This window comes from Amblyomma americanum, chromosome 1 (genome assembly GCF_052857255.1).
Source record: "Amblyomma americanum isolate KBUSLIRL-KWMA chromosome 1, ASM5285725v1, whole genome shotgun sequence".
NCBI lineage: Eukaryota > Metazoa > Arthropoda > Arachnida > Ixodida > Ixodidae > Amblyomma > Amblyomma americanum.
This window is the reverse complement of record NC_135497.1, coordinates 275,990,926-276,008,066: the sequence shown is the minus strand read 5'-3', so window position 1 is coordinate 276,008,066 and position 17,141 is coordinate 275,990,926. Positions and strand designations below refer to the sequence as shown.

At 48.2% G+C, this 17,141-nt stretch overlaps 1 protein-coding gene across 5 annotated transcripts in view; it reads left to right on the top strand.

Annotated features, from left to right (window-relative positions):
• Nucleotides 1–15,952, top strand: part of LOC144115132 (uncharacterized) — a 61,849-nt gene extending 45,897 nt beyond the window's left edge. For 2 of the 5 annotated variants that reach the window (XM_077649307.1, XM_077649309.1), the window contains 2 exons: nt 7,381–7,566; nt 15,597–15,952. In XM_077649307.1, the coding sequence (XP_077505433.1) occupies nt 7,381–7,566; nt 15,597–15,613 (203 nt within the window). In that variant the 3' untranslated portion in view covers nt 15,614–15,952. Of the gene's footprint in view, nt 1–3,349; nt 3,630–7,380; nt 7,567–15,596 lie in introns of those variants that run through there. The other 3 variants (XM_077649305.1, XM_077649308.1, XR_013311261.1) reach the window with 2 other exon arrangements.
• The last annotated feature ends 1,189 nt before the right edge of the window (nt 15,953–17,141 follow it).

Genomic DNA, 17,141 nt, shown 5'->3' with positions numbered 1-17,141 from the left:
CGAGAGGGCCAGTACTGGAACACGGGTCTCTTTCAAGAACAATTTTAGTTCTGCTAATCGACTTATAATCCCAGCGCAGTTCCATTGCATGATAAATGGCACTTTTCTATGGTTTTTAGTTGCAACAGGTTGAAGAAAACTAGCCATCTAGGAGTTGAAGTTCTCTGCGAAGGCGGTGATCAAGGTCTCTAAGGAAAGCACCAGCTGTATAAAGTTCTTCAAAGTGCCAGGCTGCATCGCTTGGCTATATGAACGCAGGACATCAAACAAAACGCGTAGAAGGTCGGAGAGATTCCGGCTCTTGAGCTCCTTATTTTGCTTCACGCACTGGCGCACCACTTCGACAAAAGACGGGGACTGGGACCCACTCTTGGCCACGGTAGCTGGTGTCTGCATCTCTTTTAAGGCAAGGGGATGTCCTCCTTGTTGTCGAGTCTTGCTGTGATCTGGTCGCTGAGGAACATGGACACTTTTTGCAGAAGCAGATTGAACAGCCAGCTCGCCCTCGGAGGCCGTTGCCGACTTGCTCGGATCAGGTCGTGCAGCGACGTCGCTTGCTACCACGTCCCGAGCTTCCGACTCGAGCGCAGGGAACCCTTCACTTCCATGTATCGGCTTCTCAGTAGGTTGTGGTTTGGGGCCACTAATGAAGGACTTGCGACAGTGTAAGGCGCTTACACGGAATGTGCAGCCACTGAAACTCGCTGGATGGTCACCTCCACAATTAGCGCAAGCAAAATCTGCCTTGCACTCTTTGTAATCATGGCCACCACCACACCGCTTGCAACGTTGATCTTTGTTGCAAACTCTCGCTACATGTCCAAAGCGTTGGCACCTGAAGCACCGGGGAGGAGTTTCAACGAACTCGTGGACTGCATGTTTGGTGAAACCAAGGTCAATTAATCCAGGGCGCTCGGTGTCGGGAGCAAACGTTAGCACAATAGAGTTTGTAGGCTTCGCTGCCCATCGTTGTTCTCCAGGCTCCACCCGGCGGATTAACCGTCGCATGTGCAGAACTCCTTGCGGTTTCAACTAGTCAAGAAGGGCACTTTCCAAATACCACACTGGTACTTCCCCTTATAACACATGTGTTAGTCATGTAGGAGTGTGGCAACCGGGCTTGGAACTCGTATGCCACCGATCGGAGAGCACCGCAGAAGAATGTCTACTTGCTCTTCCGTTGAGATATCTAGATGAAGAGCCCCTTGCGTTGTGAAGCGACTGCGAATCGGAGCAGATCCCAGTAGTACTTTAATATCATCGAACAGCCTGATAGGGTTCCACTCTCTGAAGTCAACACCTTTCTCTTTTGGCTGAACTATCACTGGGATGCCGACTGTCCGGTGCTTCCGATGACTCACCACTTTGAAGCCATCGTTGTCCATTTCTGCCATGTCAGCCACTTCGTCGTCAGAGGCGACGATAGTTGAGTCGTCCCCACTGAGCGATGATGACGCACTGCACTGCTGGACGTCCCTGATGACTGGCATATCCCCGCCATGTGATGCCATGGCCGCCTCCGCCCCACTGGGCTCCTTCGGATGGCGCTGTCCCTTTAAGGATACCGGCGCCGGAGCTGCTGTACCCTTCCCGTAGGGACAGTACCGCCTTAAAGACGCGGCTGTCTTCCAAGGGTGGAAATAACCTAGTTAATAACTAGAAAACAAGGCAAAATTACTGAGCTGAGGTGACAACAGATCGAGCAGCGTCGTCTTCCTCTTCCTCCTCCCCGTTTTTAATGCTGTCCGATGAGCCTGTTGCCATTTCCACCCACATCGGGCAGCCGCCGCGGCTCAGTGGTTATGGCGCTTGGCTGCTGACCCGAAAGACGTGGGTTCGATCCCGGCGGCGTTGGTCGAATTTCGATGGAGGTGAAATTCTAGAGGCCCGTGTACCGCGCAATGTCGGTGCACATTAAAGAACCCCAGGTGGTGGAAATTTTGCGGAGCCCTTCACCACAGCGTCCCTCATAGCCTGAGTCGCTTTCGGACGTTTAACCCCCATAAACGAAACCATTTCCACCAACATCGAGTGATGTCATGGTGCACTTGCTTTAATTATTGTGACGTCGCTAAACTCAGGTGTTGTTCACTTCAGCGCTGGCGCTGACTGAGACCAAAGGCTTTGTGTACAAAATGGCTTGTAATTAATTATTCACACTATGCACTGGTGTTTTGCGCTTATTTTCATGATTGCTAGGCCCGTAGGCCTCTTTGAAGGCAAATAAACTGACACCGAGAAACTTTGTGCCTGGAACCCTTTAAAGCATATGCCATGTGGTTAGCATCTTACATTGTGGTGGGAAAATTTGTGCATGCATGACCTCAATGCCAGCTCTGGGAAGTTGTCATACAGGGTGCTGCGCCACTAATCTCCACTTCCTGGCCATTCTGTGCTGGGTGTCGACCACTTCCACCTGCTTATTCTTGCCTCTCCTTCTTTCCATTAAACGCTGTCCATGCACTGACACCAAGCATTTTGCTGGCAAATGCACATGTTCCATTCACAGTATGTCCCAAGTCTCTATCTTGCTGTAGATGTAGCAATTAAAAATTTTTTCTCATTGAATTACGAGAAAAAAAAACTCCACTTGTTTGCTTCTTAGTCAAGTGCCTTAGGTGTACAGCAGACGTGTTGAACAAGGAAGAATGTCACACCATGCTGGGAACTATGATGAAAGATAAACAGCATTTTGCATAGCACATACTTTGACACAGACGCATTAAAACTATAGGCAATGCTCATGGCATTGGCTTCGCCGCCTGTTGGCCAGGACACGAAGCGTGAGCAGGTCGTGTCTGCTGCTCTCCCTGTCCATTTCAGCGCGCTTTTGCGATGCGCTTGTGCTTTGATATTACATTGTGTGGAGTATTGATTAGTCACGAATATAGTTTCATGTAAGTCTTCAGTGACGTAAAGGGTCGTACTTCTGCGCAGCTGGCTGCTCGAAAACTTTACAAAAAATTTTCCAGGAACGCGTCCTTAGGTCCCCTGCGTGCCTTCGCTCGTCAGCGGTTTCTTCAGCAGCGCAGGGGACAAAGGACGTGACAAGTGCACAGACACGGCGCTGAACTTTCAACTGGTTTATTGAGGTGATTTTCACTACTTAAGTACAGTGGCAACCAATCTCAAATGAAAAGAGAGATACACAAAACAGATTGACGAAAATGACAATTCCTGAGCACAGGTCTACAGTGGCACAAGACCAGCTGCGCACGTTTTTCTATTCTCATCAAGGAAACGTAGTTCTTTATCAGACAGAGCTATTGAGGCAACGCTTACGCATTCATCTTTGAATTTATGGATTTCATGAGCTTCAATGATTTCACGAGTGATTTTTCCTCTACAGAGAATGGCCCTTCCTGAGAGCACACAGCGGCACATCTTCAGCTCATGGCGCACTTGAATGGCGGCGGTGGTCTCAGACGGCAGACAAGACTACCGAATTCTTATGGCAGTGCGGGCTGCCCCAGCTTCGAGCCATCACTAAGAAGACGCATCAGGAAAGCTTCAGTCCAGTCCACACCTATGGTGAAGTGTCCTTGCCGGAACAAGTACAAGACGTCCTTAGACGAGGACCATAGTTCGCCGTCGAACCCAGGCGATCGGCACCGGAACTTCTTGCGATGGTGAGACAAGTTTCCAGCCTAGCAGCGGCTCCTGAAGTGGACCGTTGTGTTTCAGATGGAGTGGACATTTTGGCAAAGTGTAAACCTACCGGGTGTAGAATTCCAATCAAATTCACCGTTTCGTTTTTAAAGAACAATTCACTGACCCTATTAGACGCTGATAAAGAGGGAGGTTTTACTGTGATGCCAAAAGCGCTCTACTTATCGAAAGCAGAAAATGCTATCAGTTCAACTTTCCGGCAGAGAAGCGATGTCGCTCTAAGTAAAGTGAAAGCCCGAGCACGGAAAATGTGTGCACAAATGAATTTGGAATCCCTAGCCAAGTGTATAGAGAAAAGCAAGGGGTCCTGCTTAAAGATATTCTTCACAGCCAAAACTCACAAGCTGGACTGCCCACTTTGAGCAATAGTCACCGAGGATGGCACATGGCAAAAGTCTGTCGCGTTAATTTTTGCAAGACAAGCTGAACCTCTTAACCATTGACGACCCTTTTCAGGTGAAGAGTTCTAAGCAAGTAATCGCTTTCTTGCAACAATACCCAAAGAAAGGCTTTTCGGCCTGCTCTATCGATATAAAAGATTTATATTATTCCCTTCCGCAAAAGAAACTGCTGGCAAGTGTTGAAGAATGCATTGATTCCTTTGGTGTGGTAGCTTTCCAGAATTCTGCAGGCATCAGCAATAGCAACTTCTTGGAACTCCTTACTTTTTACCTTAACTCGACATTTTCCACCTGGAATGAATCTGTTTACCTCCAGAGCAATGGCGTCTGCATTGGTTCATGCATAGCTCCGATACTGAGCGACATTTATCTCGCGCACCATGACAGGCTCCTTGATAGTCAACTAGACGAAAGCGTGGCTCGTGTTTTTAGGTTTGTAGATGATTTTTTAGTTTTTATGACATGTGCAGTTACTGACGCAGAGGCCTCGGTCTCGAAAGTTTTATCAATTTTTCACACCTGTCTTGACCCTCTTGTTTTGACGCATGAAACGCCTTGTGAAGGAAAGTTACGTTTTTTAGATCTTGCCATGTTCCTCAAAAATAGCCATGTGTGCTGGCGTTACGAGCCACGATGCCAGAAGCCCCTCACGCCTTTCGCTTCTGCACATTCTAAGCTTGTAAAGCGCGGCATCGCAAAGTTGTGTTTTAAGAAATGCCCTAGAAAAATCATGCCATCATGCGATGCAAGACAGCTATCAAAATCAAGTATTACGCATACAAGCAGCAGGATACCCTTCCGACCTTCTGATTGCAATATCAGAGAGCCTGCTAAGAGAAATCATTAATTCAGGCCGCAGAGATTCCACTGAAAGGCCCAAGGAAGAAAAAAGAAAGTATGTGGTTATTCCTTATCTACACCGCATTTCACATAATCTCAAAAGGGTGGGAGCGCGTGCCGATGTAAACGTTGTTTTTTCCGCGCCCGATAAGCTCTCCAAACTCTGCCATATTGTAAACAGCAGCAATGAAAGGATGGTTGGCTGCGATAAGAAACACCAAAAAGGTTTTGTACCATGTAGCAGCAATGTTGTGTACAGGTTTCCGCTTACATGTGGCAAGCACTACACGTGGCGAACTGGTCGTTGCCTCAACGACCGGCTGCGGGAACACAACAACAACGTGAGTGGCACCGCTTCCCGTCACCTTGGCATTCATTGCAGAGACTGCACAGAGGAAAGAAAAAAGAACAAAAAACCGCCGTGTTATCCTGTTTTCACTCAGTGTCGAGTGCTGTCAGATAATGGAACAAAAATCACTCGTGAAATCATTGAAGCTCATGAAATCCATAAATTTAAGGATGAATGCGTAAGCGTTGCCTCAATAGCTCTGTCTGATAAAGAACTACGTTTCCTTGATGAGAATAGAAAAACGTGCGCAACTGGTCTTGTGCCACTGTAGACCTGTGCTCAGGAATTGTCATTTTCGTCAATCTGTTTTGTGTATCTGTCTTTTCATTTGAGATTGGTTGCCACTGTACTTGAGTAGTGAAAATCACCTGAATAAACCAGTTGTAAGTTCAGCGCCGTGTCTGTGCACTTGTCACGTCCTTTGTCCCCTGCGCTGCTGAAAAAACCATGTCACACCAACTTGCCCAAGCTTCTACAGTATTAGCGTCAGCGGTAGATCGTGGCTGCTCGAAGATAAAAATAAAAATTTGCGTCGTATTGAATTTGTGCGCTAGAGCTTTAAATGCTTTTCTTGTATTTCTGTCTTCCCCCACATTCAGTGGTCGTTTCGATGCGTACTTGCTTCGTCATGGCTAGCAAGGTGCAAAACAGGCGCGCTGTTTGCAAATGTGACAGGTCGCCCACCTTTCGTTGTAAGTGCGCTTTTAAAGTCAAAAGAATCGATGCGAGAAGCAGAGCCGGAGGGCCCGGAGCCAAGTTGTGAGTGGCTCACTGCTTCTGTATGCTTCTAACAATGAGTTAGCTGTATCGAAAAGCAGGAGATGGCTGAAAAGAATGCACCACACAAGTAAGTTGTTTTTGTCAAAGGCAGTGCCCGTATTGCAGCTTGCCGTTGCTGTCTTGTGTCTGTATGGATGTCGTCATACTCATGTCGGACATTTATAAGAATTGACGTTCCACTCCAACCTGCGTATAAGCACAAAAACTGATGCATGTGCTTGTATTAAAGGAATGCAGCTGCAGGTGTCCTTTGCCTGCTGACAGCGTGAAGGTTCAGGAGCCTCAGTTGTTTATTCGTTCTCAGCGAAGACAAAACAGCATGCCTAAAGAATTATTAAGCGAATAGTTAAAGCAAGTATTGCATTGTTTAGTGCGACAGGAAAGCAGTCCATAGAAATAGCAGTTAGATGAAAATTTGGAAGCACCCACCACATGGCTTAGTGGCTTTGGCGTTCGGCTGCTGATCTCAGGGTCGCGGGTTCGATCCCGATCCTGCTGCAGTGGCAGTATTTCGACGGTGGCAAAACATAAAAACAATGGTGCGCTGTGCGACGTGAATGCACGTTGAAGAACCCCATGTGGTATAAATTAATCCGGAGCCGTCCACTGTGGTGTTCTTCATAGACCATGTGTTGCTTGAGGATGTTAAACCTGGCATACCACTTCCACAGTTTGGAAGCCTGGTACCTTGGTGATGTAAAGTCTTAATTTGCAGTGCAAGAAATGTCGGCGCTGGTTTACTATTGTGATGCATCCCAGAGCCAATGTGCTACATAGTTATGTGTTGTGAAACACGTATGTGTTAATGAATATGAGGGCCGCTGGCAGAGTTTGCTCTGAATTTTTCTTCATTATTCATGGTGTGGTGTGCACAATTCCTCCACTTTTCTGCTGTCACCGTTGGTGTCTTGTCTCTGAGCGGAGCTTCAACCAAAGGAAGCCATAAATCTTTATGCTCATTCTTGGTATCATTATTAACTTGTACCCAGAGAAACTCCATAGGTTAAAGCTAAGGTGGGAGCCAGAGCTTGACGTTGCCAGCCCTCGCCACAGCGACACCTACATGGTATTTGACAACGCACAGTTTGGGCAGCTTCATGATTTATAGGAGCCACATTGTTGGCATCATAGCGTTCCATTAGTGTTGTCTCTGTCAGCTACTGCTGAACTGCTTCTTTGTGTAAAACTGTTGTCGGCATTGCTTCGTCCAGGTGTGAATGACACAACTGCTTGTGTTTCGCCAGGATGTTTCTTTTGGCTGCTTCACATGAGTGAAAACATCTCAAAATGATTGCCATCCATTCCTTCATAGCAGTCTTCACCCTTTCTGGTTTTATGCAGGAAACATACAGGGAGCCGTTGATGGGCCTTTCTCATTGCTGATGTGCATCACAATGATGCGGTGGCCCTTCCCTGGCAGCCTGCTCCAGGCCATGGTTGTCCTGATCTTGGCACAAGCAGCACACGCTCACTGTTCTGTCCTTCCACCAACACTGCGCTTGCTGCCGTTGCACATATCTCATCCAGGTAAATAATCTGGGAACCTACCATCTTGTACCTTAGGTAGCTTTCCTGCCTTGCGAAAGTGTCTTCTCTTTCAGTGGGCAGTTAGTGTAATTTTATTGCGCGTTTTCTTCTGTCAAGCGATGCGTTAGGCATTAGAATACATGAGTTACCGGATGATATTTTCCTACAACCGCTAAATAATTTGATTGAATTTTTTCTCTCGTGCTGTTTCGGTTTCATTGACTGAACGACGACTGTGACGTCAAGTTGATGTTTTGTTCGCGTGATCTACTAGAAAAACTGTAATATAATCGCTGATATGTAGATTTAATTCACTATGACATTTAATCCAGCATCTTCCAAGACATGGAATGACGAGCCTGTTAGTGATTATATTAAAGTTTTTCCAGTTCATCACGTGGCCAAAACATCAACTTGACGTCACAGTCGTCCTTCGGTCGATGAAACCGAAACACCGTGAAGAAAAAATTCAATTATAAATTATTTAGCGTTCGTACACAAATACCACAGGGGGCTTCATGCATACGAATGTCTAAGATATCGTTTGAAAGAAAAAAACACGCAAGAAAAAATTTGGTGTCTATAGTCCTTTAAAGGGGTGCAGACACAAAATTTTAAACACATTGAACGGCATGAGAGTGAGAGAGAGAAAGACTTTATTGTGCAGAGGAATTCGGGCCTCCCAGGACCCCTGGGTCCACGCACGACCACACCGCACTCAAACGTTCATGGCTAAAAGGTCCATGACGCTGCCCGCACAGGTGGCGACGATCTTCTGTCGTGCCTGATCTGTGGAGCGTAGTGAGGTCTCCCAGTCCTCCCATGTTGGGAGTGGCTCCGGCCTGCCGGGTGGAGGGGGAGCCGGACAGACCCCGGGGATATCAGTCAGGTTTGCCTTTTGTGCATTGTACAGAGGGCAGGAAGGTGGGGTGGGTCGGTAGTGTGGAGAGGAGAGAGGGGGTAGTTACGGTACGATTTCTTTCATGGGCGTAAGAAGTTGGCATCTCGCAAGTGTCTGGCACATTCTTTGAGTGGAACATAAATTATTGCTGTTTTTAATGCTGAGTTGAGTTGAGTTGAGTGGTTGTAAACTACTGGTGGGATTAGCCTTGCAGTTGCTGCCAGCAATTGCTCCACCGTAGCGACACTTACATAGAAATCACAGAAACACTGTCCGCAAAAACCTAAATAGACACTCCTGAGGTCACCATGTGGAGGCCAAATCCGTGTCCTGCAGGTAAAGTAGAAGAAGGCGAAAAGCATCCCTTCTACTCGACTGGCTCCCGCGCAGTAAAACAATGTCCTGAAGAGAACTGTGAGGAACTCCTGCCTTCCTGAGGGATCCGAATAACACAGCCCGTTCCGCGTTGTACAAAGTACCGCACAAGAGGTAATGTTCTATGTCACCACACACACCACACGTTGAACGCAATGGTGACAACGCTAGGCCAGTCTTATACATCCACGCCGGCGTACGAGCAGAATCCGTGCGAACGCGGTGCAGCAAAGTGGCTTGGTACCTTTCGAGACCCTTGGTCACACATGGCTGATGAGGAGAGCTCCACAAAGAACGGAAGTGTCACAACACCACATCTCTGAACATTTGCTTGACTTCATGAGGGAGTCCATGTACTGGAATCCCGGAGAGCGCTGTATGGGCGAGGTTGTCTGCTATCTCGTTGCCTAAGACACCTATGTGGGAGGGCACCCATTGAAAACGTATAGAGAAGCCTTTGTTATGTAGATTCTGCACCAGACGTAGGGATCTAAGACTCAAGGCATCAGTGGGGAACCCGTACTCTAACCTTTGAAGGGCAGATTTTGAATCCATAATTATGACAGTAGGTTGAGGCGTACAACACCGTAGCTTCTTTAGAGCTGCCTCAATGGAAACGCTTTCGGCCATTGTGGAGGACACGACTTTAGTAAAACGAACAGACCAATCATACTTCAAAGACGGAATATGAAAAGCAGCTGCACTAGATCCTCTGACCTTGTCCACAGAGCCGTCTGTAAAATTTGAAGATGACTGGCATATTCGGTCTCAAGATGTTCCAGTACGAGCGAACGCATTGCCGCTAAAGGAGAATTCCGCTTAGCGCGAACGTGGGGAATTGTCAAGGAACAATCGAGGCTCGGAAAGGACCAAGGTGGCTTCAACGTCTTAGGTCGATCTCGAAGGTCGAGACCCAGAGAACGAAGAGTATTTAAAGCCAAGTACGCCCGGGACTCAGATCTCTTTCGAAGGCGCTGTAGAAGCGCTCTCCCGGCAACAGTCTCTCTGAGGCGGCCAGTTTGCAGCAAAAGACTTTGTGAAGCGGCTAGCCGAAGAGGTTTCGATTGAGACTCATACAGTACTGCATTGTTTGGAGCAGCCCGCGGAACGCCGAGAGCTCTCCTTAGTCCCATTCTGTGCAAAACCTCAAGGCGTTCCAGCTGCGATACCGAGGGGGAAATTAAAGGGAGCTGGTACATTATGCGACTTGTCACCAGGGCATCGTGAAGCCTGATCATTGAAGCAGGATGGTTTCCCCATTGCTCACTAGCAACTCTACGAAGCACATTGAGACGCGGCGAAGATAGTGAAGCCACAATCGAGTCCAACAGCTCGTCGCCACTGTAGACGTGAGTCAATAGTGACGCCCAAAAAACGTATGTGTTTAACCGGACGAAGGCAAGACTGATCAAGGTCTATGCTCAGCCGCGCATACCGTCGTCCCCTACCTGGAAACAGGACGAAGCCAGATTTTTTCACCGAGAGAGTCAACCCAACACCTTGAAGGTAACTTTTAACTGAAAGCACGGCCTGTCGCGCTAATAGAGCTAAGCGTTTGTGTTGATATCCGGTTAACCAAAGACAAATGTCGTCTGCATATATCGACATATGGACATGCCTACAATGTATTTGTACTTTTGCGGCAAGACCGGCCATGACAACATTAAAGAGCGTTGGGGACAGTACACTACCCTGAGGTACCCCTCGCAATACCGCCCTTTCGGAGCTCATTGTACTGCCTAACCGCACTCGAAATTTACGATCACTGAGAAATGAGTGAATGAATCGCAGAAGATAGCCCTGGACGCCTACGACCTGCAGACTATTCAGTATTGAGCTCTGGAGTACGCTATCATAAGCCTTTGATACGTCTAGGAAAATAGCTAGTGTTGAAAGTCCAAAAGCACTCTGATGTTCAATGTGGCTTATCAAGTCCAGGACGCTATCTTGCGCGCATAAACCTGTGCGGAATCCAGTCATGCATGTTGGTAGTGCCCTTCTATCCTCAAGCCACCAAGACAAACGCTTACTTGCCATCTTCTCCATGAGCTTAGCCACACACGACGTCAGCGATACAGGACGATACGAGGCCGCGTCTGTCATCTCTTTGCTGGCCTTCAGCAGTGGGACTACACAAGCCACCTTCCATGAAGGGGGAACGTCACCAGACTCCCATAGTCGATTGAGATAGGTTAGGAGCATCTTCCGGTGTTCCAGAGGCAGGTTCTGTAACATTTGATTGGTAATGCCGTCAGGACCTGGTGCACAGCGACGCCGCAGGCTGCGGAGCGCTGTCTGTAGTTCTCGAAGTGTGAACGGGGCGTCCATAACAGACGGAGACGTAGCAGGCAGAGCGCAGGGATGAATGCCTGGTCTGGAATTTACAAATGCATCCGCAAATTCCTCTGCCAAGCACACAGGATGTTTCTGCGTTCGCAATGCCAGCGCCTCGAAAGGTTTACTCGGACGAGAGCCACCAGCAGGACTGCCAACGACACGCCAAATTCTCGTTATCGGTGAGAAAACAGTCAAACTAGCGCAAAAGGATGCCCACTGGGACCTACAGAGCTTGTTCGCATGACGTCTAATGGCAGAGTTGAGCCTGTTGAAAGTTGTCTTCAAGGCTCTGTCGTCCTTCTTCCGCAACAGTTGTCGCTCCTCCCTTCTGCGCGCTGCGCAGAGGTTCCTGAGTATTAAATCCGGAGTCTGAAAATGATCAGGTAGCTTGAGCGCCGTGGTAGCAGCCATCTTAGCATAAATCATTTTGTCTGTCACATCACCGGAAACGCAGGCTAAGTGCTCCCTGTATTTGTCCCAATTAACTACATGGCAAATTTTAGGACCACGCAGATGGAAGTCGGCAGTAAACACAAATATCGGGTAGTGATCACTTCCCATTCGGTCAGCTCTAGTTGACCACTGCACACGGACGTCAGGTGAATGTAAGGTTAGGTCTATAGATGTGGGTGAGGTTGGAGGCCGAAAGAAAGTGGGACTTCCGTCATTGGCCACGCACAGGTCCAAACTGTCGATGACTTTTACAAGTTGGCGTCCGCGAGGATCTGTGTTCCTGTCACCCCAGGCAGGGTGGTGGGCGTTGAAGTCAGCGCAGATGATTCTGGGTGCTGGGCAGCGGTCACAAAGTTGCTGGAGGAACAAAGCCATATCGACCTTCTTCCGCGGGGACACGTATACTGATGCAATGGACAGAGATCGGAAGGCGAGCCGAATCCTCACAGCCACTACCTCAATACTGTCAGTGCAAAGATCGGTGACGTTCAAAGCCACATGAGGAATCTCCCTTCGTATGTAAAGGGTGGCACTTCCTGCGGGAAAAGACTTTATGCGGCAATTCTTGTGGGCGACGTATCCCGGCAAAGACCTCCCGCTTGGCAAGCCAGCCTCCGAGAGGGCCAGTACTGGAACACAGGTCTCTTTCAAGAACAATTTTAGTTCTGCTAATCGACTTATAATCCCAGCGCAGTTCCATTGCATGGTAAACGGCACTTTTCTAGGGTTTTTAGTTGCAACAGGTTGAAGTAAACTAGCCATCTAGGAGTTGAAGTTCTCTGCGAAGCCGGCGATCAAGGTCTCAAAGGAAAGCACCAGCTGTATAAAGTTCTTCAAAGTGCTAGGCTGCATCGCTTGGCTATATGAATGCAGGACATCAAACAAAACGCGTAGAAGGTCGGAAAGATTCCGGCTTTTGAGCTCCTTATTTTGCTGCACGCACTGGCGCACCACTTCGACAAAAGACGTGGACTGGGACCCACTCTTGGCCACGGTAGCTGGTGTCTGCATCTCTTTTAAGGCAAGGGGATGTCCTCCTTGTTGTCGAGTCTTGCTGTGATCTGGTCGCTGAGGAACATGGACACTTTTTGCAGAAGCAGATCGAACAGCCAGCTCGCCCTCGGAGGCCGTTGCCGACTTGCTCGGATCAGGTCGTGCAGCGACGTCGCTTGCTACCACGTCCCGAGCTTCCGACTCGAGCGCAGGGAACCCTTCACTTCCATGTATCGGCTTCTCAGTAGGTTGTGGTTTGGGGCCACTAATGAAGGACTTGCGACGGTGTAAGGCGCTTACACGGAATGTGCAGCCACTGAAACTCGCTGGATGGTCACCTCCACAATTAGCGCAAGCAAAATCTGCCTTGCACTCTTTGTAATCATGGCCACCACCACACCGCTTGCAACGTTGATCTTTGTTGCAAACTCTCGCTACATGTCCAAAGCGTTGGCACCTGAAGCACCGGGGAGGAGTTTCAACGAACTCGTGGACTGCATGTTTGGTGAAACCAAGGTCAATTAATCCAGGGCGCTCGGTGTCGGGAGCAAACGTTAGCACAATAGAGTTTGTAGGCTCCGCTGCCCATTGTTGTTCTCCAGGCTCCACCCGGCGCATTAACCGTCGCACGTGCAGAACTCCTTGCGGTTTCAAGTAGTCAAGAAGGGCACTTTCCGAATACCACACTGGTACTTCCCCTTATAACACATGTGTTAGTCATGTAGGAGTGTGGCAACCGGGCTTGGAACTCGTATGCCACCGATCTGAGAGCACCGCAGAAGAATGTCTACTTGCTCTTCCGTTGAGATATCTAGATGAAGAGCCCCTTGCGTTGTGAAGCGACTGCGAATCGGAGCAGATCCCAGTAGTACTTTAATATCATCGAACAGCCTGATAGGGTTCCACTCTCTGAAGTCAACACCTTTCTCTTTTGGCTGAACTATCACTGGGATGCCGACTGTCCGGTGCTTCCGATGACTCACCACTTTGAAGCCATCGTTGACCATTTCCGCCATGTCAGCCACTTCCTCGTCAGTGGCGACGATAGTTGAGTCATCCCCACTGAGCGATGATGACGCACTGCACTGCTGGACGTCCCTGATGACTGGCATATCCCCGCCATGTGATGCCATGGCCGCCTCCGCCCCACTGGGCTCCTTCGGATGGCGCTGTCCCTTTAAGGATACCGGCGCCGGAGCTGCTGTACCCTTCCCGTAGGGACAGTACCGCCTTAAAGACGCGGCCGTCTTCCAAGGGTGGAAATAACCTAGTTAATAACTAGAAAACAAGGCAAAATTACTGAGCTGAGGTGACAACAGATCGAGCAGCGTCGTCTTCCTCTTCCTCCTCCCCGTTTTTAATGCTGTCCGATGAGCCTGTTGCCATTTCCACCCACATCGGGCAGCCGCCGCGGCTCAGTGGTTATGGCGCTTGGCTGCTGACCCGAAAGACGTGGGTTCGATCCCGGCGGCGTTGGTCGAATTTCGATGGAGGTGAAATTCTAGAGGCCCGTGTACCGCGCAATGTCGGTGCACATTAAAGAACCCCAGGTGGTGGAAATTTTGCGGAGCCCTTCACTACAGCGTCCCTCATAGCCTGAGTCGCTTTCGGACGTTTAACCCCCATAAACGAAACCATTTCCACCAACATCGAGTGATGTCATGGTGCACTTGCTTTAATTATTGTGACGTCGCTAAACTCAGGTGTTGTTCACTTCAGCGCTGGCGCTGACTGAGACCAAAGGCTTTGTGTACAAAATGGCTTGTAATTAATTATTCACACTATGCACTGGTGTTTTGCGCTTATTTTCATGATTGCTAGGCCCGTAGGCCTCTTTGAAGGCAAATAAACTGACACCGAGAAACTTTGTGCCTGGAACCCTTTAAAGCATATGCCATGTGGTTAGCATCTTACATTGTGGTGGGAAAATTTGTGCATGCATGACCTCAATGCCAGCTCTGGGAAGTTGTCATACAGGGTGCTGCGCCACTAATCTCCACTTCCTGGCCATTCTGTGCTGGGTGTCGACCACTTCCACCTGCTTATTCTTGCCTCTCCTTCTTTCCATTAAACGCTGTCCATGCACTGACACCAAGCATTTTGCTGGCAAATGCACATGTTCCATTCACAGTATGTCCCAAGTCTCTATCTTGCTGTAGATGTAGCAATTAAAAATTTTTTCTCATTGAATTACGAGAAAAAAAAACTCCACTTGTTTGCTTCTTAGTCAAGTGCCTTAGGTGTACAGCAGACGTGTTGAACAAGGAAGAATGTCACACCATGCTGGGAACTATGATGAAAGATAAACAGCATTTTGCATAGCACATACTTTGACACAGACGCATTAAAACTATAGGCAATGCTCATGGCATTGGCTTCGCCGCCTGTTGGCCAGGACACGAAGCGTGAGCAGGTCGTGTCTGCTGCTCTCCCTGTCCATTTCAGCGCGCTTTTGCGATGCGCTTGTGCTTTGATATTACATTGTGTGGAGTATTGATTAGTCACGAATATAGTTTCATGTAAGTCTTCAGTGACGTAAAGGGTCGTACTTCTGCGCAGCTGGCTGCTCGAAAACTTTACAAAAAATTTTCCAGGAACGCGTCCTTAGGTCCCCTGCGTGCCTTCGCTCGTCAGCGGTTTTTTCAGCAGCGCAGGGGACAAAGGACGTGACAAGTGCACAGACACGGCGCTGAACTTACAACTGGTTTATTGAGGTGATTTTCACTACTTAAGTACAGTGGCAACCAATCTCAAATGAAAAGACAGATACACAAAACAGATTGACGAAAATGACAATTCCTGAGCACAGGTCTACAGTGGCACAAGACCAGCTGCGCACGTTTTTCTATTCTCATCAAGGAAACGTAGTTCTTTATCAGACAGAGCTATTGAGGCAACGCTTACGCATTCATCTTTGAATTTATGGATTTCATGAGCTTCAATGATTTCACGAGTGATTTTGCCTCTACAGAGAATGGCCCTTCCTGAGAGCACACAGCGGCACATCTTCAGCTCATGGCGCACTTGAATGGCGGCGGTGGTCTCAGACGGCAGACAAGACTACCGAATTCTTATGGCAGTGCGGGCTGCCGCAGCTTCGAGCCATCACTAAGAAGACGCATCAGGAAAGCTTCAGTCCAGTCCACACCTATGGTGAAGTGTCCTTGCCGGAACAAGTACAAGACGTCCTTAGACGAGGACCATAGTTCGCCGTCGAACCCAGGCGATCGGCACCGGAACGTCTTGCGATGGTGAGACAAGTTTCCAGCCTAGCAGCGGCTCCTGAAGTGGACCGATGTGTTTCAGATGGAGTGGACATTTTGGCAAAGTGTAAACCTACTGGGTGTAGAATTCCAATCAAATTCACCGTTTCGTTTTTAAAGAACAATTCACTGACCCTATTAGACGCTGATAAAGAGGGAGGTTTTACTGTGATGCCAAAAGCGCTCTACTTATCGAAAGCAGAAAATGCTATCAGTTCAACTTTCCGGCAGAGAAGCGATGTCGCTCTAAGTAAAGTGAAAGCCCGAGCACGGAAAATGTGTGCACAAATGAATTTGGAATCCCTAGCCAAGTGTATAGAGAAAAGCAAGGGGTCCTGCTTAAAGATATTCTTCACAGCCAAAACTCACAAGCTGGACTGCCCACTTTGAGCAATAGTCACCGAGGATGGCACATGGCAAAAGTCTGTCGCGTTAATTTTTGCAAGACAAGCTGAACCTCTTAACCATTGACGACCCTTTTCAGGTGAAGAGTTCTAACCAAGTAATCGCTTTCTTGCAACAATACCCAAAGAAAGGCTTTTCGGCCTGCTCTATCGATATAAAAGATTTATATTATTCCCTTCCGCAAAAGAAACTGCTGGCAAGTGTTGAAGAATGCATTGATTCCTTTGGTGTGGTAGCTTTCCAGAATTCTGCAGGCATCAGCAATAGCAACTTCTTGGAACTCCTTACTTTTTACCTTAACTCGACATTTTCCACCTGGAATGAATCTGTTTACCTCCAGAGCAATGGCGTCTGCATTGGTTCATGCATAGCTCCGATACTGAGCGACATTTATCTCGCGCACCATGACAGGCTCCTTGATAGTCAACTAGACGAAAGCGTGGCTCGTGTTTTTAGGTTTGTAGATGATTTTTTAGTTTTGATGACATGTGCAGTTACTGACGCAGAGGCCTCGGTCTCGAAAGTTTTATCAATTTTTCACACCTGTCTTGACCCTCTTGTTTTGACGCATGAAACACCTTCTGAAGGAAAGTTACGTTTTTTAGATCTTGCCATGTTCCTCAAAAATAGCCATGTGTGCTGGCGTTACGAGCCACGATGCCAGTAGCCTCTCACGCCTTTCGCTTCTGCACATTCTAAGCTTGTAAAGCGCGGCATCGCAAAGTTGTGTTTTAAGAAATGCCCTAGAAAAATCATGCCATCATGCGATGCAAGACAGCTATCAAAATCAGGTGGTACGCATACAAGCAGCAGGATACCCTTCCGACCTTCTGATTGCAATATCAGAG